The 26,481-nt window shown below is 45.4% G+C and overlaps 1 protein-coding gene across 2 annotated transcripts in view; it reads right to left on the bottom strand.

Moving 5' to 3' along the window:
* The window catches only part of si:dkey-112e17.1 (uncharacterized), an 89,969-nt gene that overhangs the window by 13,699 nt on the left and 49,789 nt on the right, over positions 1–26,481 (bottom strand). For both annotated transcript variants that reach the window (XM_063073218.1, XM_063073217.1), the window contains 4 exons: positions 24,536–25,473; positions 15,930–15,981; positions 14,221–14,332; positions 12,705–12,838 (listed from right to left, as the gene is read on the bottom strand). In XM_063073218.1, coding sequence (XP_062929288.1) covers positions 12,705–12,838; positions 14,221–14,332; positions 15,930–15,981; positions 24,536–25,473 — 1,236 coding nt within the window. The remainder of the gene's footprint in view (positions 1–12,704; positions 12,839–14,220; positions 14,333–15,929; positions 15,982–24,535; positions 25,474–26,481) is intronic.

Raw genomic sequence — 26,481 nt, forward strand, 5'->3', positions numbered from 1 at the left:
GTTCCTGAAATTCCTCCCCATCTCCATTCTAAAAGGATGCCCCTCTATTCTGAGGCTCTGCCTTCTGGTCTAGACTACCCCACCACAGGAAACATCCTCTCCACATCCACTCTATCTAGGCTTTTCAATATTCGATAGGTTTCAATGAGACCCCTTCCCCCATTTCTTCTGCACTCCAGTCTCTTGTGTCTCTTTGATATTTTAGGGGGAAGGTTGAAAAATACAGGTTGAGTGTCCCTTATCGAAAATGCTTGGGGCTGGAAGAGTTTCAGATTTTGGAATATCTAATGAGATAGCTTTGGTCACCGTCATTTTCCAACTCTGGATTTATGTGCTACCGATAAGCAGTCTTGGTCTTAAATTTGTTCATCACACATAAAGTCCTGTGCAAAAGTCTTAAGCACATTTATGTATATAGCTGGGGTACCTCAGACGTCTGCACAATACTGTACTTAACGTGCAGCACAGAGCGAGTTTGTATATCTGGCAGGAGCAAACGATGCAGGAACAGGTAAAGGGCTGGAGAAGAAAGAATCTGATAGGAGAGAAGAGTGAACTATCAAAGAAAGAAAATGAGGAGAAGTTTCTTACTTCATCCCCACCCACCTGGCTTCACCTATCACCTTCTAGCTTGTGTACCTTCCCCTCCCTCCACCTTATTTGGGCATCTTCCTTTCCAGTCCTGATAAAGGGTCTCAGCCCAAAACATTGACTGTTCATTCATTTCCATGGATGCTGCCTGATCTGCTGAGTTCCTCCAGTGTCTTGTGTGTGTTGCTCTGGATTTCCAGCACCTGTAGAATGCGTCTCTGTTATCTGGACAGAGCTGACAGTGGGAATCTTACTGTGCATGAATTGGTGACTATTTTCATCATTGCCCCAGTGGTAACCAAAGCTCTTCACTGCCTGTCTCATTGTACAATGGCCCTGGGGTGGGAATGGTGCCACACAAATGCCAGTCTGCCTTTCCAGTAGATCCTGGTACTGTGAAGCATTTTGCCAACCACTACGCTGTAGTGCCACCCTAAGGAGAGGAGGCTTTCCCTCCATAAAAAGCTCAAGCAAACAGATGGTATCTTTCAGTCATTTTGAACTCCATTCAAATTCTCAGATTTCTCCTGACTATAGCACACAGAGGCTATACACATAGAGCAGAATTAGCCCATTGAGTCTGCTCTGCCATTCTATCATGGCTGATTTATTTTCTCTCTCAACCCCATTCTCCTGTCTTCTCCCCATAACCTTTGACATCCCTAAATAATCAAGAACCCTATCAAAATATACCCAATGAATTGACCTCCACAGCTGTCACTGCCAATGGATTCCACAGATTCACCAGCCTCTGGCCAAAGAAATTAGACCATAAGACAGAGGAGAAGTCGGCCATTCGGCCCATCGAGTCTGCTCCGCCATTTTATCATGAGCTGATCCATTCTCCCATTTAGTCCCACTCCCCCGCCTTCTCACCATAACCTTTGATGCCCTGGCTACTCAGATACCTATCAATCTCTGCCTTAAATACACCCAAATTCTTCCTCATCTCTGTTGTAAAGGGATGTCCTGGTATTCTAGGCTGTGCCCTCTAGATGAGGCCTAAGCACTAGCTGTGGCTTAATAGGACACTCGTATGTAAAAATCCTTTAGAACTAATTCCCAGGAGAAATGTTTTAAAGTTCAGATCTTAAGAGTTCTGAGGTGGTTTGGAATCTCATTTTGGTGTGATGTGGCATTCCAATGGTTTGCTTCCATGCTGAAGTCACTGGAAGAATTTTCCCATAGGAAAGATCCAAGCGCCTCACAAGAGATGACTGTCCTGGGCTGGGCCAAGAAGATGCTCACAAATACTTGGCAGCTTAAGGAATGGGATTGGGAAAACAAGAATATCCTTGAGAGTAATTTTATAAAACACAATGCATTGCAATAAGTAACATAATAGGGCTAGTAAAATTGTTCAAAAGCAACTGACAATCCACCACGGCACCAGCAAGCATTATGGTCATCTAATCATGAGGTAATGTCAGGAGAAATTTGAGAATTTGAATGGAGTTCAAAATGACTAAAAAATACCATCTGTTCACTTGAGCTTTTTAAGGGAGGGAAACCTCCTCTCCTTAGGGCAGCATGGAAGCATAGTGGTTAGCACAACACTTTACAGTACCAGTGACCCGGGTTCAATTCCCATCGCACGGTAGTGTAGTGGTTAGCACAACACTTTACAGTACCAGTGACCCGGGTTCAATTCCCATCGCACGGTAGTGTAGTGGTTAGCACAACACTTTACAGTACCAGTGACCCGGGTTCAATTCCCATCGCACGGTAATGTAGTGGTCAGCACAACGCTTTACAGTACCAGTGACCCGGGTTCAATTCCCATCACACGGTAGTGTAGTGGTTAGCACAACACTTTACAGTACCAGCGACAGGGGTTCAATTCCCATCACACGGTAGTGTAGTGCCAGTATAGTATAGTATAGTAGTATAAAGCACAACGCTTTGCTGTACCAACAACACGGGTTCAATACCCGCCGCTGCCTGTAAGGAGTGATGGCGTGGGTTTCCTCCCACAGTCCAAAGACATACCAGTTACTAGGTTAATAGTTCATTGTAAATTGTCCCGTGATTTGGCTCAGATTAAATCGGGGAATGCTGGGCTCAAAGGGGCCATTCCGCGCTGTTCCCAATAAACAAATAAAATTACTGCCCACGTTGAAACGCGACTGCTTTTCCACAGCAGAATGACTGACTGATCCACTACGGGATGTGTGTAAGAGGAAAATACCCATTTTTTTAAAAATGAGAAGAAATACCAGTGGTGTAGATCCACTGCATTTTGTGATGGAGCTGTACGCTGTGTACAGGGAGTTTGTTGGTTCAGCACTATCTTGCCGCTTCTGTGAACAGTATTTTTATAAAACTTCACCACTACCAGCTGCATATGAAGTACATTTCTTTGCATGCCATTGAATGTATGAACACAGATCTCTCTTCCCAAATAAGTTTTTGGTACATCAGAATCAGGTTTAATTATGAAATTTGTAACTTTTGTGGCAGCAGTACAATGCAATACACAATAGAGAGAAAAAGAAAACTGAATTACAGTAAATATATACATACACACATACATGCACATTAAATAATTAAATTAAATAAGTAGAGCAAAAAACAGAATTAAAGAAGCAGTGTTCAATGTCCATTCAGAAATCGGATCGCAGAGGGAAGGAAGCTGTTCCTGAACTGGGCCGGAAGGGCCTGTTCCACATTGCATCTCTAACAAAAACAAGAAGATCTTTGTTGCAGCCTCCTCGAGATCAGTGAGCTCCAACATAAATCAGGCTTTGGAGTAAAGGAGGTTGGCAGGTGACTTGACAGAGGAACAGACAGAGTGGACAGCCAGCACCCTACTCCCCAGGCAGAAATGGCTGATAGGAGGGGACATAATTTTAAGGTAGATGGAGCAAAGGATAAGTGAATGTCAGTGTTTTTTTTTATAAACACAAAGTGGTGGATGTGTAGAAAATCAGAATCAGATTTATTACGCGTCGGGAAATTTGTTAACTTAGCAGCAGCAGTTCAATGCAATACATAATATAGAACAGGGGTCCCCAACCTTTTTTGCACCGCGGACCGGTTTAATATTGGGTGGGGGGGGGGGTGTTAATCACGACCGGAATATAGGTTGTAAGTCACTTACCAGTGGCTAATACAGTCAATTTTGTTTCTAAAAGGGTTTATCTAATGAATTTAATATTAAACCTACTGCTACTACGACTTCAACTCAGGTCTAGGGTGCCGGTGTCAGACACGATGACGGACTCTCCATTTCTCCCTCTCTCTCATCAGTGTGTTCAGTTCATCTACATCAGCCGCGCCGCTGTCTTCTAGGAGCATGTTGACCATAGTCTTGGGAGGGTGCCCAGGGTTCATCCTCCCGTGCTTGGGCTCCCATTTGATGACTAGGCTGGCAGGTAGCTCGGGGTGACGTAGACAGTGCCCCGCTAGTTGCAGTCTTCTCGCCTCGATTTTAGTGGTGAGCGTCGGTAGGTTGTTATATAGAGCTCAACATTCGTCATGTGCTGTTGCCAATTCATGTCAAGAGCCATCCGGAGCATTCGTGTATAGCAACCACCTAGAGACTTTCGCATAGTCTTGGTGAGTGTCCATGTCTCACATCCATACATGAGAATAGACTCTATGACTGCTATGAAAATCCTCTTTTTAAGCCCTCTGGTCAGGTTCGACTTCCAGATTTCTTTCACGTCGTTCATAGCCCTCCAAGCCAGCGCCTTCCGTATCTTTATGTCCTTCTCCGAACTCATCATTCTTGGCCCGAGGTACTTGTAGTCAAAGACATTCTTAATGGTATCATTCTTTACGGTCTTGAGAGTACCTTTGTCGCAGTTAAACACCATGTAATCTGCCTTTTCAGCGTTTAGGTGAAGTCCAACTTTATTGCACTCAATTTCCACTTTTGTCAGTAGCTGCTGTGTTTCCTCCATCTGGTCAGAGAGCAGGACTATGTCATCTGCAAAATCGAGATCTGTGAGTGTAACTGGCCTGACCCTTTTGGTTTGTCCTGGTTTTATGGTAAAACCAAGCTTGTCATGATCTTTGGTAGCTTGACACAGAGCGTGATCAAGGACGATTATAAAGATGTAGGGTGCCAGAGTGTTTCCTTGCAGCACATCAGCTAGGAGCTCGAACACTGCTGTTTCTCTGTCTGGTGATACAACTTTCACCATGGTTTTGGTATAGCTGGACTCTATTGCTCTCAGTAGATGGTCTGGCACTCCGTAAGCTTTCAGGATCTTCAGCATTTTACCTCTGTGAATGGAGTCAAAAGCTTTGCGAAAATCAATGAGCACGGCTGGTAGGTTGTTCTTCTTGACTTCCTCAATGATTCTACGGAGAGCAAGTATTTGCATTGCTGTTGCACGCTTCTGCTGAAAACCATTCTGATTGAATCTTACCTTAGGGTCAATGGCGGTGCAAATCCTGTTCAAGATCATCCAATTGTATAGCTTTGCTAAGATGCAGGTCAAGCTGATACCACGGTAGTTATCTGTCTTCGTGAGGGATCCAGACGTGAGGGCTGGGATAATGTTTGAGAGTGACCACTGTTCTGGTTTGTCGCCTTTCATCAGTGCCGTATTGCATATGTCCAGCAAGATGTCGAGTTCTTCAGGTCATCTGGTGGTATCCCATCTGGTCCAGCGCTCCTGTGCTGTTTGAGTACATATTTGGCCTTCTTCAGTTCCTCAATGGTGAATGGGTCGTCATCGATGTCGACTTGCATTAGTCTCGTGGGTATGTCCTCTTCTTCTTCCTCCGTGATCATTGGGGGGCTTCCCAGCAGGTTCTTAAAGTGGGTAAACCATGTCAGGACATGGTCCTCTGCTGGTTTACCGCTTATTTGACCTAATGGGGACTTCTTCCGTCTACTGATCTCATTGACTAGGTGAATGACAGTTGTCATTCTCCCCTGAAGTGACAAATTGAGCAGGTTGAAGGTGTCACACAGATTAGCGAGTTTTGCTATCCACTCCTCGTCACTGAAGGGTGCTGCCAGTGGTGACTTTGTTCCTGAAAGAAATCTCTGTAGCTGCTCTCTTAACTCAAAAACCCTGGTCAGGGCTCTCCCCCTTGATAGCCACCTGACTTCAATGTGTAAGAGAAGGTGTTTGTGCTCTGCATCCATTTCCTTGCAAAGCTGCTCAAACAGTCGTGAGTTAAGGGCTTTTGCTTTGATGTGATTGATGACTTCAACAACATCACTCAATATGCTGTTAAGATCAGGTGACATTTTTCGGCTAGCCAGCATTTCCCTGTGTGTGACACAGTGTGTAGACTGACGTTCAGGAGCAACCTCTGACTCGGCTAGTGAAACCAGACTCGTTCAGCCGTTCCAACAGCTGTGCTTCGATGTCCTCCGCTATGTCATCGATTCCCCTTGAAACTGTGGTAGCTGAAAGAGAAACCTGTGCCGTCTTGTACAGTTCACGGCACATGTCCTTGGCAGCAGGCAGAATCAATTCTTCACCAACAGTGAAAGGCTTCTTATCCTTAGCAATACGGCCAGCCACTAAGTACGATGCTGTCAGAGCAGCAGCATTGGTGGAGGTGGTGACTCTAGCACTTGTTTCTGTCTCGCTTGCTCACGTTTTTTCCACTCAAAAAACTCAACAGATTTGTCTTTAAGTGCAGGGTGCTTGGACTCAAGGTTCCGAAGCAGTTTTGAGGGCTTCATTGCCTCATTAGACAGCTTGTCTCCACATAACACACACAGGGGGCTTGGAGCGTGTGAGTCACCGGTCACAATAAAGCCATATTTTATGTATGACTCATGGTATTTTCTGTTGAAGGAAGCTTTCTCTTTTTTTTTTGCAGTCTTGGCCTCAGCTGTCTCTGCGTTATCATCATTGTTAGGCCTTTTATGTCCCCTGCCACCTCTTCCAAAGAAACTCTCAAGCGACGTTTCTTTTTTACTCATCAAGTAGTTGAAGGTTAATGACCGACTGATAACCACGCGTGAGTAATGACCTCGCATGCGTTCAAGTTCAACAGCGGGCGTGACAGAGAATGAGGAAAGGTGCCGTTCACTCATATGGTTTCCTCGCGGCCCAGTGGTTGGGGACCACTGATACAGACGAAAAAAACAAAACAAAATAATAATAAATAAATTACAGTATACACATATTGAATAGATTAAAAAAAACATGCAAAAAAACAGAAATAAAAAGTGAGACAGTGTCCAAGAATTCAATGTCCATTTAGGAATCGGATGGCAGAGGGGAAGAAGCTGTTCCTGAATCGCTGATTGTGTGTCTTCAGGCTTCTGTACCTTCTCCCTGATGGTAACAGTGAGAAAAGGGAATGTCCTGGGTGCTGGAGGTCCTTAATAATGGACGCTGCCTTTCTGAGACACTGCTCCCTGAAGATGTCCTGGGTACTTTGTAGGCTAGTACCCAAGATGGAGCCGACTAAATTTACAACCCTCTACAGCTTCTTTCAGTCCTGTATAGTAGCCCCCCCTCCCCGATACCATAGTGATGCAGCCTGTCAGAATGTTTTCCATGGTACACATATAGAAGTTTTTGAGTGTATTTGTTGACATGCTAAATCTCTTCAAACTCCTAACGAAGTATAGTCGTTGTCTTGCCTTCTTTATAACTGCATCAATATGTTGGGACCAGTTTAGGTCCTCAAGGATCTTGACACCCAGGAACTTGAAACTGCTCACTCTCTCCACTTCTGACCCCTCTATGAGGATTGGTATGTGGTCCTTCGTCTTACCCTTCCAGAAGTCCACAATCAGCTCTTTCGTCTTACTGACGTCGAGTGCCAAGTTGTTTCTGCAACACCATTCCACTAGTGCTTCCAGGGGTGGTGACAGAGGTCCTATTAGGAAATTTGAGAGACTCTTAGGCACATGGATAATAGAAAAATGAAGAGCTAAGTGAGAGGAAAGGTTTGATCTGAATGTAGTTTAAAGGGTCAGCACAACGTTGTGGGCCAAAGGGCCTGTACTGTATTGTTCTATGTTTCCATATTATAGCCTCTCTTTCCTTTATATTGCACTTTTAAAATCTATTTTTATAAATCAGCCTTAAACCATCTTTTCAAACGGAGACCATAAAACATCTGACTACATTGTATGGTGACTCTTGTTAATCAGTTTGGGGTACACTTCTACCTCTGAGGCACATAGATATAGCTCGACTTTTGCACAGGATTGTATATTTGGTCCTTTATGTTGTTGTTCTTGCTGTTTTGCACCATTTGTTACACAGCTCTTGATTAAATCAGAAAACTGATAGTTAAGCTTTTGTTTTCCCACTGAAGAATAAAATAATCCCTGTAAAGACGGCAGCTTATTCGTCTAGACAAACATTACAAACCAAAACAGGAATTTTATACTGTGCCAAGTTCACAATCTCCCCACACTTTAATGCACAGCTTGAACTGATATCAAGGCAACGAGACACCAAGCCAGACTTTGACCACAATGAATAGTTCCCAGAATTTCTAGTTCATGTCTAGTTTAAATACAGCCTTGTCTTTAGAAAGGCACTTCAATAACACTGGACAACAAAGATCTTACTTCCTGAATACTTTTGAGTGCATCTCATGGACCTTGGGTGTCAAAAGGTTGTTGTGCTGCGTCCAGTGTGGTAGTGCAGTGGGTAGCGCTTGTCGCTCCCACTTGCAGCTTCCACCGCTGGCTAGCAGTCTTACAAAAAGGAAAACTGAGTGTGCAAGTCTCTCCCTGCCAGTACATAGCCTCCCCAACAGCAAGCCTCATGTAGTGCCTCCTCGCTGACGACACACAGAAACTGAACTCCTTTCGGACTCGGGCTGAACTACAGAGGGCAAGGGGGTCTAGCCCCCTGCAAACGTAGCTCGCAGGCCCATCGATGTGTGGACATCCCCTGGTGCTCGTGAACCAGATCCCCAGCTATGGGTAAATAGCCCCATTGCCTGTGGGCAGCCTCGGAGAGGTGAAGGTTCCAGGAGTAAACTCAGACAGAAAATCCGGAATGGAGACCCTAGGGCAGCTGGACGTCATTGAACATCCTTCCGACAGTTCCTGCAGCCAAGCTGGTGCCAAACGTATCGCTTCATAAACTTTCCTTTGGACTACACTGGTGAGGCTGAGAGGGGGGTCTTAACGACTGGGCATCTCAGGGTCTCCATACCTTCCACCCAGGCTTGTGATGATGATTATTCATTGTCCTTCAAGACAGATGGATGCCAATGAAAGGATTTTGGGGGGCTGATCATGAAAATTGCCATGAAATTTCCCTATCGCCCATCAGTTTTTTTTTCAAATTCACCTATATTTGTTATTTAAATTCATAATTCAAGCCAGAATAACTGATGCCAAGATTAAGGAAGGCATTTTTGTTGGTCCACAAATCAAACAGGTTACCAATGACAGGCAATTTGAAGAACTTCTCGTGGGACGGAGAAAATTGCATGTAAAGCATTCAAGGATATTGTTGAAAATTTTCTTGGCGACTACAGAGCACCAAACTACACGCAGCTGGTTGACAACATACTTTAAGCGTACAAAACCATGAAGTGTAACATGTCACTAAAGATTCATTTTCTGCATTCCCATTTAGACTCCTTCGCCAATCTTGGCGCTGTCAGTGACGAGCACGGTGAAAGGTTTCACCAGGACACTGTGGTCATGGAGAAACGGTATCAGGGCAACTGGAATCCATTAATACGGGCTGATTATTGTTGGACCCTTAAGCAAGAAGAAGCAGACACTGAGTATAAACAAAAATCATCAACAAAACATTTTTAGCTTAGCTGAACTACTGCAAAGCATCAGCAGTTATGCAATTAAATGCATTCAATTCAATAAAAGTTAATTTCGTTTCTCCAAATTCATATGTGATACAAGTAGTCTGAAATTACATTTGTGTTCAGCTTCGAGTTTACAAGTCTCTGCAGCTTATTTCAATCTTGTACAGTAGCCCCCACACCCCCAACCCAGACAGTCATACTACCAGTCAAAATGCTCACCAGGGTACGTCCATAGAAACTTGCCACTGTCTTTGGTGACGTACCAAATCTTCTCAAACACCTGATGAAATATAGCCGTTGTCGTGCCTTCTTTGTAGCTGCAGCCAGGTTCATTTCCGCCCCTGACTGTAAGGAGCTTGTCCCTTCTCCCTGTGACCGCGTGGGTTTCGTGCGAGTGCTCTGGATTCCCACACGTACGGGTTAGTCCGTTCGTGGGCAGCAGAGATGCGCAGGCTTTTCTGAACCCATTACTGTGCTCTATATCTAAATTTTTTAAAACCTGGTTTCATAGTTGAGAGTGTTTAAGCTGGGGGTGGGGGGGGGGGGGCAGCACCCATGGTGAAAGAGGGAAAAGGACAGCTCATGTGCCAGGCCAAGACTTTTCATCTGGACCTGATGAACGGTCTTAAATTGTATTTGAGAATACAAATTGGTTTTGAAGTTGCAAGTACAAAGCTGAGAATAATCATAAACCTATTGAATTCTCACAAAGTTCAAAGTAAATTTATTATCAAAGTATATACACATCTGCATATACAACCCTGAGATTCATTTTCTTGCAGGCATTCCTGCGCTTTCATTCTAAATGCTATTTGCTTACTTCCGTTGTTTGCACAATTTGTTATTTTTCTCTCTCCGCACATTAGACATTTTTGGGGGTTCTTTTGGGTTTCTTTGTTTAGCGGCTGCCTGTAAGGAGACAAATCTCAAGGTTGTATAATATATTCATACTTTGATAATAAATGTACTTTTAATTTTGAATCAATAAATACAAAGAAACACAACAGAATCAATGAAAAACCACAAAGGTATACAATCAGTGTGCAAAAGACAACAAACTGTGGAAATACAGAAAGAAAAGAATAAATAAGCAAAAAACATCAAGAACATGGGATGAAGAGTCGTTGAAAGTGAGTTTACTGATTGTGGGAACAGTTCCGTGATGGAGTTATCCCCTCTGCTTCCAGAGCCGAATGGCTCAAGGGTAATGACTGTTCATAAGGTTATCTCTTTTCTGATAGCAACAGCAAGAAGGGTGCATGTCCTGGATAGTGGGAAGGGAATCTGCCATCCTTACCCCTTCACAGATAATGATGGCAACAGGAAGAAGGGTGCATGTGTTGCTCATTCACAAACACAGTTACATTTTAACAAGAGCTCAGTCAGTTCTCACGCCAATTTCAGAAGGCAGCTCTTTGGGGCATCACAGTAGCATAGCAGTTAGTGCAGTCGCTTTTCAACACCAGCAGTTACCAATCGTGGTTCGATTCCTGCCACCCCAGTAAGTATGTTCTCCCCATGAAGGTGTGGAGTTGCTCTGTGTGCTCCAGTTTCCCCTCGTACTCTAGGGTTGGAGTCATAGCACAGAAACAGGCCCCTCAGTACATCTAGTCCATACCAAATCATTTAAGCTGCCTAGTCCTATTGACCTGCACCCAGACCATAGCCCCCCAAACCCCTCCCATCCAAACTTTTCTTAATCATTAAAATCGAGCTTGCATCCACCATTTGCGCTGGCAGCTCATTCCACACTCTCACCACCCTCTCTGTGAAGTTTCCCCTCACGTTCCCCTTAAATATTTCACTTTTCTCCCTTAACCCATTGCCTCTAGAGGAGGGAACCCAGGGGGAAGTGATAGGCAGGTAAGAAGAAGTAAAAATGGAAAAAGTCTGCTTGCATTTACCCTGTCTCTACCCCTCATAATTTTGCATACCTCCATTGAATCTCCCCTCAATCTTCTGCATTCTAGGGAATAAAGTTGTAACCTATTCAATCTCTCCTTATAGCTCAGGTCCCAGTAACATCCTTGTAAATTTTCTCTGCACTCGTTCAATCTTATTACATCTTTCCTGTAGGCAGGTGACCACAACACTCCAAAGCAGGCCTCACCAATGTCTTGTACAACTTCAACATAATAGCCGTCTCCTGTACTCAATACTTCCTTTAATGAAGGACAATGTGCCAAAAGCTTTCTTAATGACCCCATCTATCTGTGACGCCACTTCCAATTATGGACCTGTATTCCCAGATCCCTTTGCTCTACTGCACCCCGAGGTGCCTTACTGCCCACTATAAGACCTACCCTAGTCGGTCCTCTCAAAGTGCAACACCTCACTCTTGTGCTGCCATTTTTCAGCCGGTCCAGATCTTGCTGCAAGTTCTGATAGTCTTCCTCACTGTCCACTACACCCCCAATCTTAGTGTCATCTGCAAATTTGCTGATCCTGTTAACCACATTATCATCCAGATTGTTGATAGAGATGACAAACAACAACGGACCCAGCAGCTGATTAGTGCCATATTGTGGGTATGTTGCGTGGGCCTCGGAAACTAGTGGGCTGCCCCCAGCACTTTTGCTCAGACTGTGTCGATTGTTGACTAAAAACAACACATTTCACTGCATGCTTCCATGTTTCGACGTACATGTGACGATTACAGCTAACCTTTCTCTCAATTCCCAAATCCCGGGGATGAACTTAGGCAAGAGGCAGGAGGACATTCAGATGAATGCTGATGAATTACATCCGCCTGCAGGCTTTTGGAAGATATGCCTGGGCTGAGCTACATCTAGGTTACTGTCCTGGTGACCAAAGAACATTCCCACTGCAGTAGTAAATATCCATTTTGGAAACAGCAAGATAGGGTATCTCGAATGCTCTGGAATGAGAGGAGATCTGATGGAGGTATACAACATTAAGGGGTATAGATAGGGTAAATGCAAGCAGGCTTTTTCCACTGAGGTTGGTGGATGAGACTAGAATTTGAGGTCATGGGTGAAAGGTCAATATTGAAGGGGAGCCTTCACTCAGAGGGTCGTACGAGTGGGAAGCGAGCTGCTAAAAGTGGTGGAAGTGGGTCAGCTGCAACTGTGGAGACGTTTGGTTAAGTGGCTGGGAGGGGATTGGAGGGCCGTGGCCCAGGGGCTCCCAATCTTTTTATGCCATGGACCAGTATCAGGAAGCAAGGATTAGGCAGACCAGTTTGGGATAGACTAGATGGGTGAAGGACGTGGCTCTGTGATGTAGTGCTCTATGACTCTATAAATAAACAATCAGGTTTAAAAGAACACATATGAAAGAAATATTTGGATTGCAAGATCAAACAATTCTCTACCAATCACTGCACTTCCCCCCTCCTCCCTCCCGTGTTATAGCCAAGGTTCCCAATGTACCTTCGTCTTAAAACTGGAGAAATGCAAAGTGCCCACGCTGGGACCAGCAGAAATCACAAAGATCTCATCACTCCCGGACTCCGTCACCACCGACTCAGTGGAGGCGACTTCCATCTCGGCTTGGAGGGAATTACCTGCAACAGATCAGGACAGCACTGAGAGTGGAATCTCGTATGGAGTTACCTATAGTACATCAGGACAGCACTGAGAGTGGAATCTCTTACGGAGTTACCCATAGTACATCAGGACAGCACTGAGAGTGGAATCTCGTATGGAGTTACCCATAACAGGTCAGGTGAGTACTGAGAGTGGCCCTCGGAGGGAATTACCTCTATCAGGTCAGGTGAGCACTGAGAGTGGCCCTCGGAGGGAATTACCTCTATCAGGTCAGGTGAGCACTGAGAGTGGCATCTCGGACGGAGAACGTGGTTGAGAGGGTAATAAATCAACCATGATTGAATGGCAGAGCAAACTCAATGGTTCTATGTCTTATGGTCCAATCCAATATCTCCTACACAGGTTTTTGCATCTTCGGCCCAAAGGAAGAGGGGAGAAGAGAGAATGTTCAGGGTCTTTGATTATGCTGGCTGCTTTACTGAGGCAGCAACAAGTGTAGACAGAGTCCATGGAGGAGAGGCTGGTTCCTGTGATGTGCTGGGCTGCCCTTAGATGTTCTTACTGTGGTTTAGAAGACTGAGGGAGGAATCGATTGAAAACTACTGAATTTGAAAGGCCTAGAAAGAGTGGATGTGGAGAGGATTTTTCCAATATTGGAAAAGTCTAGGAACAGCAGGCACAGCCTCAGAATTAAAGGAATTTCTTTAGCTAGAGGGTGGTGAATCTGTGGAATTTTTTGCCACAGGTGGCTGTGGAGGCCAAGTCATTGGGAATATTTAAAGTGGAGGTTGATAGGTTCTTGATTAGTCAGAGTGTCAAAGGTTATGGAGAGAAGGCATGAAAATGGGGGTGCGGGGGATAATAAATCAGCCATGATGGAATGGCAAAGCAGACTCGATAGACTAATTCTGTTCCTATTTCTTACAATTTTATGATCTTATCTTTCGAGAGCTTCAAACCAAGTACAAAGAAATGAGATGAATCAAGGTCAAATCTAAAAGGTGGCAGACTCACACATTTGTTCTTTATTTTCCTTTAAGACCAGAATATTAGCAAAGGACTTCTTAAAAATATCTTCCACAATTCTAAAACTTTCCCAGTAGGGCAAATGGAAAAAGAAAGGGTTGGGTGGGGTGGGGGGGGGGGCGGTTTGACTTCTTCCAGCAGTGGCTGGGACCTGAAGTCGAGCAGAGGTTTATTTAACTGGGGGGGGGGGTTAGGGACAGGGTACAGGTGGAGGTGGTCTTGCAAGGTTTGGGTGTAGGGGATCCACGTTCAATGGGAAAAGGTGGACACACTGTAAAATAACTTTGGGAGTGTTTACACTGTATTCACGGATGGTGGGCAGACCCTTTCTTTAACCCGCAGGAACCTGGAGCCACGCCCACCCAGCACTGACCCTGTCGTCCCAGGCTGACGCTGTGATTGTTGTTCTCATTTTCATCCTGATGTGTCCCATTGGGTACCAGCTGCATCTCCCCAATATCAGCCGCAGAATTCTGGATCCCGACCTATGAAAGTGAAGGTGGACATTGAAACAATGACATTAAAGTCGGAATCCAAATCAGGTTTATTATATATTGACATACGCTGTGACATCTGTGCCAGGACCACCAAACTAAAAAAGTTACTTTTCCCAAGCAGCAAGGTTGATCAACACCTCCACCCACTAACCCACCCTTCCACACCCCCAACCACCACTACTTTATCATTTCTTTATCTTATTATGTTCTTTTTGCTGCATCGAGCCTGGAGCAACAATTATTTCATTCTCTTTTACACTTGTGTACTGGAAATTACATTAAACGATCTTGAAAAAGAGTAAAATATGAGGTAGTGTTCATGGGTTCATTGTCTGTTCAGAAATTTGATGGCTGAGTGAAAGAAAATGTTCCTAAAACATTGATAGTGGGTCTTTAGGCTTCTGCACCCCCTCCCTGATGGTAGCAATGAGAAGAAGGCATGACCCGAGTGGTGAGAGTCTTTGATGATAGATGTCACCCTCGTGAGGCAAGATGTCTTTGATGACAGGGAGAGTTGTCCTCATGATAGAGCGAGCTGCGGCCCGATTAGCAAGGACCAGGGTCCATACCCAGAGCTCGGTGAGCTTGAAGGACAAAGACTGTTGTTGAGTCTGAAGTCAGAAGCCCAATGTTTGCGAGTCTGGGCCAAGGACAGGTGGGTGGAGACCCAGTGTCTGTGATTCTGAGAGTCCGAGGCCGAGGACTGGAGGCGGACTCTCCTGTGTTTGGAGGCCTGTCTGTCCGTGAGAGAGTGGGAAAGGGGTTTGCTTTGCTCTTGCTGTCGTATTTTGTTCTGTTGTTTGTATTGTTCTGACGAACACTGTCGACAAACTATGTTGGCACTGGTTTGTGTGGTGACACTGGTGGCCTGCCTTGTGTGTATTGATTGTCAATGCAAACGATGCAGTTCACTGTATGTTTCAATGTACCTGATTAAATAAATCTGAATCTGAGTATTGTGAAAGGAGAAAAGATCTGGCAGCTAAAGGTTTTTAGAAAACAATGTTCATTATATCATAGGTTATGTAAAGTTGGAAAATAATTTAGTTCCATCTGAAACCAGAGTTTTAGATCTCATTAAATTAACCTGCACATTTTTAAAAAATTGAGATACAGTGCAGAACAGACAGTTCTGGTACTTCAAGCTGTGCCGTCCGGCAATTCCCCTGATTTAACCCTAGCCTAAACACTGGACAATTTACAATGACCAATTCACCTACCAACCGCTACGTCTTTGGACTGTGGGAGGAAACCAGAGCACCTGGGGAAAACTCACACAGTCACGAGGAGAACGTATAAACTCCTTACAGGCAGTGGGGGGAATTGAACCCGGGTCAGCCGGTAAAGCGTTGTGCTAACCAAATACAGAGGTGTGGGGTGCTATGGTAGCCTCAGAGAATTCACTTTATGCCTCAATGTACATGTGATAAATCTGAATCTGTGGTCCACTCTCAGAATTATCCAGTCAATCCCACTCCAAGTTCTCCCAGAAGTCCAGCAATCTTCCGCTGTCAAGGATTTAATCAGATTCCCTTTGAAAGGCAGCTGCTTCCAAATCCTACTCAATTAAAGCACCATCTTTTACCTCGCGATTCCTTGAGCAGTGGGAACACCTTCCTTTATAATGAGACCTTCTCCTAAAGCAAGAGAAAACATTTTCAGTAAACAACCCCGCACATTCTCAAAGCTGACACTGAAATGTGTGCAAACAGGATTCTTACAACACAGGCAAGTTTCTATAACACCTCCTACAACTGTGGAGCACATCCCAGAACATTTCCAGTTTGTCATCTGACTGTACATCTACAGTGGTGCTGGAAAGTTTGTGAACCCTTTAGAACTTTGTCTATTTCTGCATAAATCTGACCTAAAATGTGACCAGATCTCCACGCAAGTCCAAAAACTAGATTAAGGGATCCCAATTAAATAACACAAAAAAACGTTATACTTGTTCACGTTTTTATTGAGAAAAATGATCCACTATTACCTGTATTTGTTGGAAAAAGTATGTGAACCTTTGCTTTCAGTAATTGGTGTGGCCCCCTTATACATCAATAATTTCAACCAAACATTTCTGGTAACTGTTGATCGGTCCTGCACATCAGCTTGGAAGAATTTTAGACCATTCTTCCTTACAAAACATCAATATTTCTGGGATACCTTGCATGAACAGCCTTCTCCAGGTCATGCCACAGCATCTCAATTGGGTTAAGGTCTGGACTCTGACTTGGCCGTTCTGAAAAGTGAATTTTCTTCTTTTTAAACCATTCTGTTGTTGATTTACTCTTGTGTTTTGGACCATTGTCTTGTTGCATCATCCAATTTCTAGTAAGCTTCAGGTGACGGGCTGCTACCCTGGCATTCTCCTGTAAAATGTCTGAATACAATTTTGAATTCATTGTTCCCTCAATGATTGCAAGCTCTTCAGGCCCTGATGCTCCTTCCACCTTGCTTCACAGCTGGGATGAGGTTTCAGTGTTGGTGTACAGAACCCTTTTTCCTCCAAACATAGCAGTGTGCATTCTGCCAAAAAGTTCAACTTCTGTCCCATCTGTCCACAGAACATTGTCTCAGTAGCACTGTAGAACATCCAGGTGGACTTTTGCAAACTTGAGACATGCAGCAATTTTTTTTTTCTGGAGAGCAGTGGTTTCCTCCATGGTGTCCTTCCAGGAACACCATTCTTGTTCAGGGTTTTTCTCATAGTGGACACATGAACAGAGACTTTAGCAAGTCCCAGAGATTTTGCAGGTCTTTTGCTGTTACCTTTGGGTTCTTTTTCACCTCTTTTAGTATTGCACATTGTGCTCTTGGTGAGATCTTTGTAGGACACCCACTCCTGGGGAGAGTAGCAAAACGACTGAATTTACTCCATTTGTAGACAATTCCCCTTCCTGTGGTCTGATCGACACTCAGGTCTTTAGAAATGCTTTGTAGCCTGTTCCAGCTTCATGCATCTCTAGAATTCTTCTTCCAAGGTCCTCTGAAAGATATTTTAATGGAGGCATGGTGCACATAAACAGATCTTTCTTGAGAAGAGCAGACTCTGTCAATAAACTGACCTTGTGTGTCTTTCTTAAAGAGCAGAGCACCTCTACAACGCTCACCTCAAATCTCATCTCACTGATTGTAACACCTGACTCCAAATAGCTTTTGTAGAAGATATTATCCCAAAGGTTCACATACTTTGTTGAGCCTCGACTGTGATTGTTTAAATGGTGTACTCAGTAATGACAAGAAGTAGTAAAATTGTTCGTGTCTTATTACAAAGTAGTTTAGGCAGAATGTGTTTGTCTATTATTGTAACCTAGATGAAGATCAGACCACATTTTATGAGTAATTAATCCAGAAAACCAGGTAATTACAAAGGGTTCACAAACTTCTTGCAACTGTATACAACCAAATGAAAATGTTCCTCCAGACTACAGTGCACCAGCAAAATAGGGAGGGTGCCCAAGAATTTTGCACAGTACTGTAGTAATTTTATGTACTATACTGCTGCAGCAAGGAGAAAATCATGACATATGTGAGTGAAGATAAACCTGATTCTGATCTGGGTCTCTATTGTGGACTGAGAGTGGGAAGGGGGCAGTGAGAGGGGAATCACGGTTGGAAAAAGGGGAAGGGAGAGGGGAGGGAGTGGGAAGCACCAGAGAGACATTCTGTAATGATCAATAAATCAATTGTTTGGAATCAAATGACCTTACCTGGTGTCTCAGGGCTGGGTGTGTCTGTACCCACAACAACCACCCCCAACCCTCACACTCCTTCTCTGCCACCTGTCCCACACCCCTCCCACAGCACTCCACCCTCACCATTCCCAACATCCTTTGTTCCCACCAGATTTACAAACTCGCTCTCTGCTCCATGTTGACAAATACAGAACTGTGCAGAAGTCTTAGGCACTGTAGTTATATATGTGCGTGTAAAACTTTTGCCCAGTACTGTATCACACAAAGAACATAAAAATATTACCATAAGTTAATAAAATCAATTCAAAAAGTGCATGTTGTACACAGCTCAGATAAACGGTAAACAGCTCGCTGTCCGAGTGACGAGAACTCCGTAGTAGTGGGTATTCATTAGTCTCCACAGCCCAAGGGAAGAAGTAATCTTTCATCTGCAATCCAATTGAAAAGTAGGAAACACAGCAAGTAATTTCCATGGAACATAATCCAGCAATCTCCCTTCCTCAACGGGTGGTGGAAGAAGGCAGAGGCAGTTTTATACTTGGTAAGCAAGGTGAAAGGTGAAAGGTGAAAGGGAGCAGATGGACACGCAGAGTGATGGTTACAGTCAAGCCAGCCGTGATTCTCTGAGCGATGGACGAGGCTGAGGGGCCAGGTGCTGATGGGTTTGCTGGTTTCTGATCACAGTAATGTGGGCGGCACTGCAGTGGTTAGCACAACGCTATGACAGCGCCAGTGACCCGGGTTCAATTCCTGCCTCCGTCTGTAAGAAGTTTGTACTTTCTATTCCCTGGAACACAGGAGAATGAGGGGTGAGCTTACAGAAATGTCTAACTTCATAGAGTATTCATAAGGGGGATGGTAGCAGTACTTTCCCCAGGGTAAGGGAGTCCACAATCAGGGGACATAGATACTGTATAGGGGGAGAGGAGAAAGATTTGAAAGAGACCAGAGAGAGGGGAAACCTTTTCCACCCGAGGGGAAAGATTTAAAGGGGTTCAGAGAGAGGGGCAACCTTTTCCGCACGGAGGGTGGTGAGCTGCCAGAGTACAACAGGATCATGCAAGCAGCATTGGGATAGGTAGACATTGGGAGGGGCTTTGAGGTCTAGGGTCCAAGCACTGTAAATTGGGACGAGCTGGGTGGACACTGTGGTCAGCATGGACTGCTTGGGCCGAAGGCCTGAATCTGTGCTGTATTGCTCTGTGACTCTGCAACTCATCCAGGCCAACATGTTACCCACCTAAACTAAAATCCCATTTGTCTGTGCTTTGCCCACTTCTCCCTGAACCTTTTCTATCCATGCACGTCTTCAAACGCCTTTCAAATGTTGTTATTGTTCCTGCCTCAACCACTTCCTCTGGCAGCTCGTTCCACTGCAGTGGCACAGTAACTAGGACAATGCTTAACAGTACCAGCGACCCTGGTTCAATTCCCACCACTGCCTATAAGGAGTTTGTACGTTCTCCCCGGGACCATGTGGGTTTTCTCCAACAGATCAAAGATGTACTGGTTGGTAGGTTGATTGGGCATTGTAAATTGACCCATGGTTAGGCTGGGATGTGTGTGTAACTCAAAGCCTTTCACTAACCAAATCTATTTGGATTTATGCATCACATGTTCATTGAAAGATATAGTGAAATGTGTCACAACAAACACAAAAGGCTAAAGGAAGGAACTCAGCATCTACGGAAATTAATAAACCGTCGACGTTTCTGGTCGAGACCCTTCATCAGGACTGGAAAGGAAGGGGGAAGAAGACAAAATAAGGTGGTGGGGAGGGAGGGAGGGGTAGGAGGACTAGTTGGCAAGTGATAGGCGAGACCAAGTGAGGGGGAAGGTGGGTGGATGGAGGTGGTGGGGGGAATGAAATGAGAATTTTGGAGGTGATATGTGGAAAAGGTAAAGGGCTGAAGAAGGAATCTGATAGAAGAGGAGAGAGGACCATGGAAGGAGGAGGGGTACCAGAGGGAGGTGAGAGACAGGTGAGGAGAAGAGACGAGGTGAGAGGGGAATGAGAATGGGGAATGGAAAGAAGACCCACCATCCCCCTCACTTGGTCTTACCCATCTCCTGGCAGCTTCTCCTCCTCCCCTCCCTGGCTTTTGTCCCCTTCCTTTCTAGTCCTGATGAAGGGTCTCGGCCTGAAACGTCGATTGTTTATTCATTTCCATAGATGCTGCCTGACCTGCTGAGTTCCTCCAGCATTTTGTGTGTCTTGCTCTGGAATGCCAGCAGCTGCAGAGTGTCTTGGTGGTACGATATGTCATTGGTGTTAACAACTGAATCACCCAAGGGTGACCTGGGGGCACCCGTAAGTGTCACCATGCTTCCAGCACCAACCGAGTTTGCCCACAATGTGGAACAATATTTGATATGGAGGTACCACAACCAAGCAGGCATCCCTTCTTCTTACTCCTTTCTGACTGGAAAGACAAAAGAGCACACACCGTCCTCAAAGGGCGATCAGAAGTGGAGACAGTGAGCAACTTCAAGTTCCTGGGTGTCAGTATCTCTGAGGAGCTATCCTGGGCCCAACATATATACTGTAATTCAGTTTTTTTTTCTATTATTCTGTGTTGCATTGTTCTGCTGCTACAAAGACAACAAATTTCATGACACATGCTGGTGATATTAAACCTGATCCTAGATTCTAGAGGGTAGAGATGGGACACAGGTTAGCTGTGATCTGACTGAAGGTTTAAGAGGCCAAATAGCCTCGCCCAGTTCTAATTTTCTTAATTGGTTGAGAAGACAGACATACACAGTTTGCTGAACAGAGGGGGGTTTTGTTTCAGTTCTGTATTGAGACACCATTTTAATTATATCTTGAAACCAAGCTGCTGATCAAAGGATGTTACTGAAGCCACCCTGTCGAGCGGTGACATTCAGTGTCTGCTCACACGGGACTGTGACCTCTGTGATGTTTTCTTTGGGGCTGGAGAGAGGAGGAGGATTTTTACAAAATAAACACCAACCCAAATCCCGATGGTAGCCAGGACGCGATTCCATCTGGATTCAGTTAACCCCTGTCCAAGGGCTAATTTTTCAGATTGCTGACCGCGATTAGTCCCTGGAAGAGTTGCACAACTGGTCTAGACATCCCATTTCCAGCAGGAGGTTCTTCTCTCCGTCTCTGATGTGAAACTGCTTGTTCAGGGTGGGCTGGAGGACCAAAGGCCAAGAGAAGCAAAGGCCAGCGAGACACCACTGGCGACAAAGCATCCCTGTGTCAGATTTCTCACGCCCTCCCAGCCTTCTCTTCATATTTATAAGCAGGATGGGGGTGTTGTTCGATGAGGCCAAGCCATTGGGTGCATTTAAGACAGAAATTGATAGGTTCCTGATTTGTAAGTTGGGGGGGGGGGGGAAATGTCATGGGAAGAAGGCAGGAGAATGTGATTGAGATGGAAAATAGATCGGCAATGATGGAACAGAGCAGACTCGATGGGCTGAATGGCCTAATTCTATTCCTAAGCCCTTATTGTCCATGAACCGAGTGGCTTCATGGGCTGTTCCAGAGGCCAATTACGAAACAACCAGTTAATAGGGACTCGGTTAGACCTAATAAGGTCACAGAGTCTTTCGCTAATGATAACGGACTCATAACGGACACAAAGTTCGGAGGCAGTGTGAAATGTGAGGAGGATGTTATGAGAATGCAGGATGACTTGGACAGGCTGGATGAGTGGGCAGATGCATGGCAGATGCAGTTTAATGTGGATAATTGTGAGGTTATCCACTTTGGTGGTAAGAACGGGAAGGCGGATTATTATCTAAATGGAGTCAAGTTAGGAAAAGGGGAAGCACAACGAGATCTAGGTGTTCTTGTACATCAGTCATTGAAAGCAAGCATGCAAGTACAGCAGGCAGTGAAAAAAGTTAATGGCATGCTGGCCTTCATAACAAGGGGAATTGAGTATAAGAGCAAAGAGGTCCTTCTGCAGCTGTACAGGGCCCTGGTGAGACCATACCTGGAGTACTGTGTGCAGTTCTGGTCTCCAAATTTGAGGAAGGACATTCTTGCTACTGAGGGAGTGCAGCGTAGGTTCACAAGGTTAATTCTCGGGATGGCGGGACTGTCATACGTCGAAAGATTGGAGCGACTGGGCTTGTATACTCTGGAATTTAGAAGGCTGAGAGGGGATCTTATTGAAACATATAAGATTATTAAGGGATTGGACACGCTGCAGGCAGGAAGCATGTTCCCGCTGATGGGTGAGTCCAAAACCAGAGGCCACAGTTTAAGAATTAGGGGTAGGCCATTTAGAACGGAGTTGAGGAAAAACTTTTTCACCCAGAGAGTGGTGGATATATGGAATGCTCTGCCCCAGAAGGCTGTGGAGGTCAACTCTCTGAATGCTTTCAAGAAACAGATGGATAGAGCTCTTAAAGATAGCAGAATCAAAGGTTATGGGGATAAGGCAGGAACTGGATACTGATTGTGGATGATCAGCCATGATCACAGTGAATGGTGGTGCTGGCTCGAAGGGCCGAATGGCCTACTCCTGCACCTATTGTCTATTGTCAACTGACTTTAGGTATTCCAATCAAAATTAAAGAATAATTTTATTTATATAGCACTACAGCAGAAAAACAGGCCCTTTGGCCCATCAGTCTGTGCTGGACCATCAATTACCCGAGGGCCATCAACCTGCACCCATACCATAACCATTCACACCCCTCCCCCATCCATGTACCTTTCCAAATTTCTCTTAAATGTTGAAATTGAACCCACATCCACCACTGGCACTGGCAGATCATTCCACACACTCACCACCATCTGAGTGAAGAAGCTCCCCCTTATGTTCCCCATAAACATTTCACCTTTCACACATAACCCATGGCCTGTGGTTGTAATCCCACCCAAACTCAGTGAAAAAGCCTGCTTGCATTTACCCTATCTATGCCCCTCAATCTTCTATACCTCGATCAAATCAGGGACTAAAGCCCCAACCTATTCAATCTCTCCCTATAACTCAGGCCCTCACATCCTGGCAACATCCTTGTAAATTCTCTCTGCGCTCTTTCAATCTTATCTACACGACAGTGAAATATGCCATTTGTGTCACAATCTAGCAGCCCGAGGTGGTGCTGGGGGCAGCCCGCGAGTGTTGCCAGGCTTCTGGTGCCAACATAACACGCCCGCAACTCACTACCACTACCCTGTACACCTTCGGAATATGGAAAAACCACAACTCTACCACTACCCTGTACCCCTCTGGAATACGGAAAAAGCCGGAGAACCCAGAGGAAACCCATGTGGTGACAGGGGGAATGTACCATGTGATGGGAATCGAACTCGGGTCACTGGTACTGTAAAGCGTTGTGTTAACCACTACACTACCGTGTGATGGGAATTGAACCCGGGTCACTGGTACTGTAAAGCGTTGTGTTAACCACTACACTACCGTGTGATGGGAATTGAACCCGGGTCACTGGTACTGTAAACCGATGTGCTGACCACTACACTACCGTGTTGAGTTGACAGGGTAAACATCTCTCCTGGCTGAGGGGCCAGGAAGCAGGGGTTACAATCGTGAAATAAGAGATTCGACAAGCAGGGCAGAGGTCAGGAAATTTGTTCACTAGAGAACAAACATTTTGAATTCCTGAGAGGGCCTCGGAGGCTCAGTCACTGAGGACAGCCGACAGGACATGAAGTGAATCGAGGGTTGTGGGTTAGTGCGGCAGACTGGAGGCACGGTGAAAGATCTGATGAAAACGTGGCCCTATTCAGTGAGCGTGAAACGAGAAGAGATCGAATCACATAATCCTGCTTCAATGTCTAAGAATACAGCGTATTTGATTTAATTTCTAGATAGTGATCTTTTTCTTTTCCAAATTTTGATTACAAATATAGATCATATGATTGAAAGCCCTAATCCAAACTGTAGGAGACCCTGCTAAACACCAACAATTTACTCATTTGGAGATACAGTACAGTAACATGCCCTTCTGGCCCAGCTAGCCCATGCCACCCAAATAGACCCCTGTAACCTACTAACCCATGTAATTTGGAAAGTGGGAGGAAACCAGAGCATGCAGAGGAAACCCACACATTCCTGTGGAGAATGCTCGGACTCCTTAAAGACGCCAGTGGGAATTGAACATGGGTCGCTAGCACGGTAATAGTACCATGCCAACTATCGCATGACAATATTTATCTTTATTCAAAGTCTACTGGCTGCAGTACTACGGTAATGACACGATTAGCGCAACACTATTACAGCTCGGGGCGTTGGAGTTCAAAGTTCAATTCTGGCATCTTCTGTAAGGAGCTTGTACGCCCTACCCATGAGCATGTGGGTTTCCTCCAGGTGCTCCGGTTTCCTCCCACAGTCCAAAGATGTACCAGTTAGTAGGTTAACCAGTCATTGTAAATCGTCCTGTGGTTAGGCTGGGGTTAAATAGGTGGGTTGCTGGGCGATGGAGCTCGTTGTGCTGAAGTGAACCGTCCCATGCTGCATCTCCAAACTTTAAAAGAAGTTAATAGACTCACCTCCAGATGCGGCAGACAGCAGTCAGGAGAATGGCCAATAACAAAGCAATGCCACCAATGACCAGGAAATGGATCAGGTTGTCGTGGCCTCTGACCTTCAGCGGGTTCTGGAGGTCATTGCCGAGGTCATTTTCAAAGTGGTAGAGCAGCAGAAAGCCTCGGCCCTGGTCCGTGGTGGTGATCAGCTCCACAACCACCTCCACCATCTCCAGGGGAGAGCCGAAGGTCAGCGTCTTGTTCACCGGTGAGTTGTCACCGCAGAAACGGACGGAGAAAGTTATCAGATCGGAAATATACAGAACGTCGTCCGGACACACCTCGGGAGGTTCGGAGGCTGGGACGTTTGTCCCGGGGGATTCCTCCCCTTCAGGCAGCTCGAGACGGTCCACTTCCAGTTGCTCCCCACCTTGCTGCTCAGTACTGGACATTGAGACATCAGCAGGGGCCACACTCAGGGCGGACGTCGCCAAATCAGCGTCAAGTGGAGAGTCACTCACTGAGAAATTGTTCATTTGGGGCAACACCTTGACCAACTCTTTCTGTGTCTGTTTGTCTGCAGAGCCTAGGAGGTCGACCTTTGAACCTTTTGATTCTGACGCATTTATCTCATTCAACAAGATCTTGACTCTCCCACCAGGACCGGTGTCCTTCATGGGTGAATGCAGCTTCTGGGACTCTTGGGCCCGCACTGAACCCCTACCCTCAGCTGAACTGGAGTCTCCCTTCTCCTGACTCTCTGTCGCAGGGGTTTGGCGGCCCTCATCGCCTGGGCCCTCAAACACGTCAAAGTCAAAAACTTCCAAGTCGAGACGAGCTCCAGGCGGGACGAAGAACTGCCAGACGCAGTGCGTGCCTGCGGTGTACCTCATGGGAAAGCCAGGAGACAGGATAATCCCTTCAGGCTCAGAACTGACCACAGCACCGCAAGAATAATAGACCTAGAGGCAAAATATTGGAATAGTTAGACATGGACATGCACACAGAATGGGGCAGCACAGCTCATGATGTTGTGTCAACCTCTTAACCGACTCCAAAACCAATCCAACACTTCCCTTCCATACACCCCTCCATTTTCTACCATCCATGTGCCCATCTGAGAGCCTCTTAAATGTACCTAATGTATCTACCTCTGCCACAGCCCTGGCAGTATGTTACACTCACCCACCGCTCTCCATGTAAAAAACATTCCCCAATCACCTTAAAATTGTGCCCTCTCTTTCTGGCCCAGAAACAAAGTGCTGGCTATCCACTTTATCAATGTTTCTTACTGTCATTAACACTTTTTATGAAGTCACTTCTCAGCCTCCTTCGCTCCAAAGAGAAAAAGCTCTAACTCACACAACCTTTCATCACAGGACATGCTCTCTGATCCAAGCAGTATCCTGGTAAATCTTCTCTACACCTTTCCTATATCCTTTCCAAAATGAGGCGACCAGAAATGCAGAAATGAGCACAATACTTGGTGTTCTTCTAACCAGAACTTTATAGAGCTGTAACATTACCTCATAGCTCTTGAACTCAATCCCCTAACGAAGGCCAACACGCCGAACTACCCTATCATCTCTCACAGAAACTTTGAGGGATTTACGAATGTGGACCCCAAGCCCCTTGTTACTCCAGACTGCTAAGAATTCTGCCATTAATCCTGATTTCCATTTTCAAGCTTGGCCTTCAAAAGCGAATCGCTTCACACTACTGCGGACTGAATTCCATCTGCCATTTCTCAGCCCAACTCTGCATCATGTCAGAATCGCTTTATTGGCAATATGTGAATTTCTCTAGCCAGAGTGGTGAATCTGTGGAATTTATTGCCACAGGCTACTTTGGAGGCCCGGTCTTTAAGCATATGTAAGACAGCAGTTAATAGATTCTTGATTGGTCAGGGCATGAAGGGATACAGGGAGAAAGCAGGAGATTGGGGCTGAGAGGGAAATGGATCAGCCATG

Source organism: Mobula hypostoma, chromosome 21, assembly GCF_963921235.1.
Source record: "Mobula hypostoma chromosome 21, sMobHyp1.1, whole genome shotgun sequence".
NCBI lineage: Eukaryota > Metazoa > Chordata > Chondrichthyes > Myliobatiformes > Myliobatidae > Mobula > Mobula hypostoma.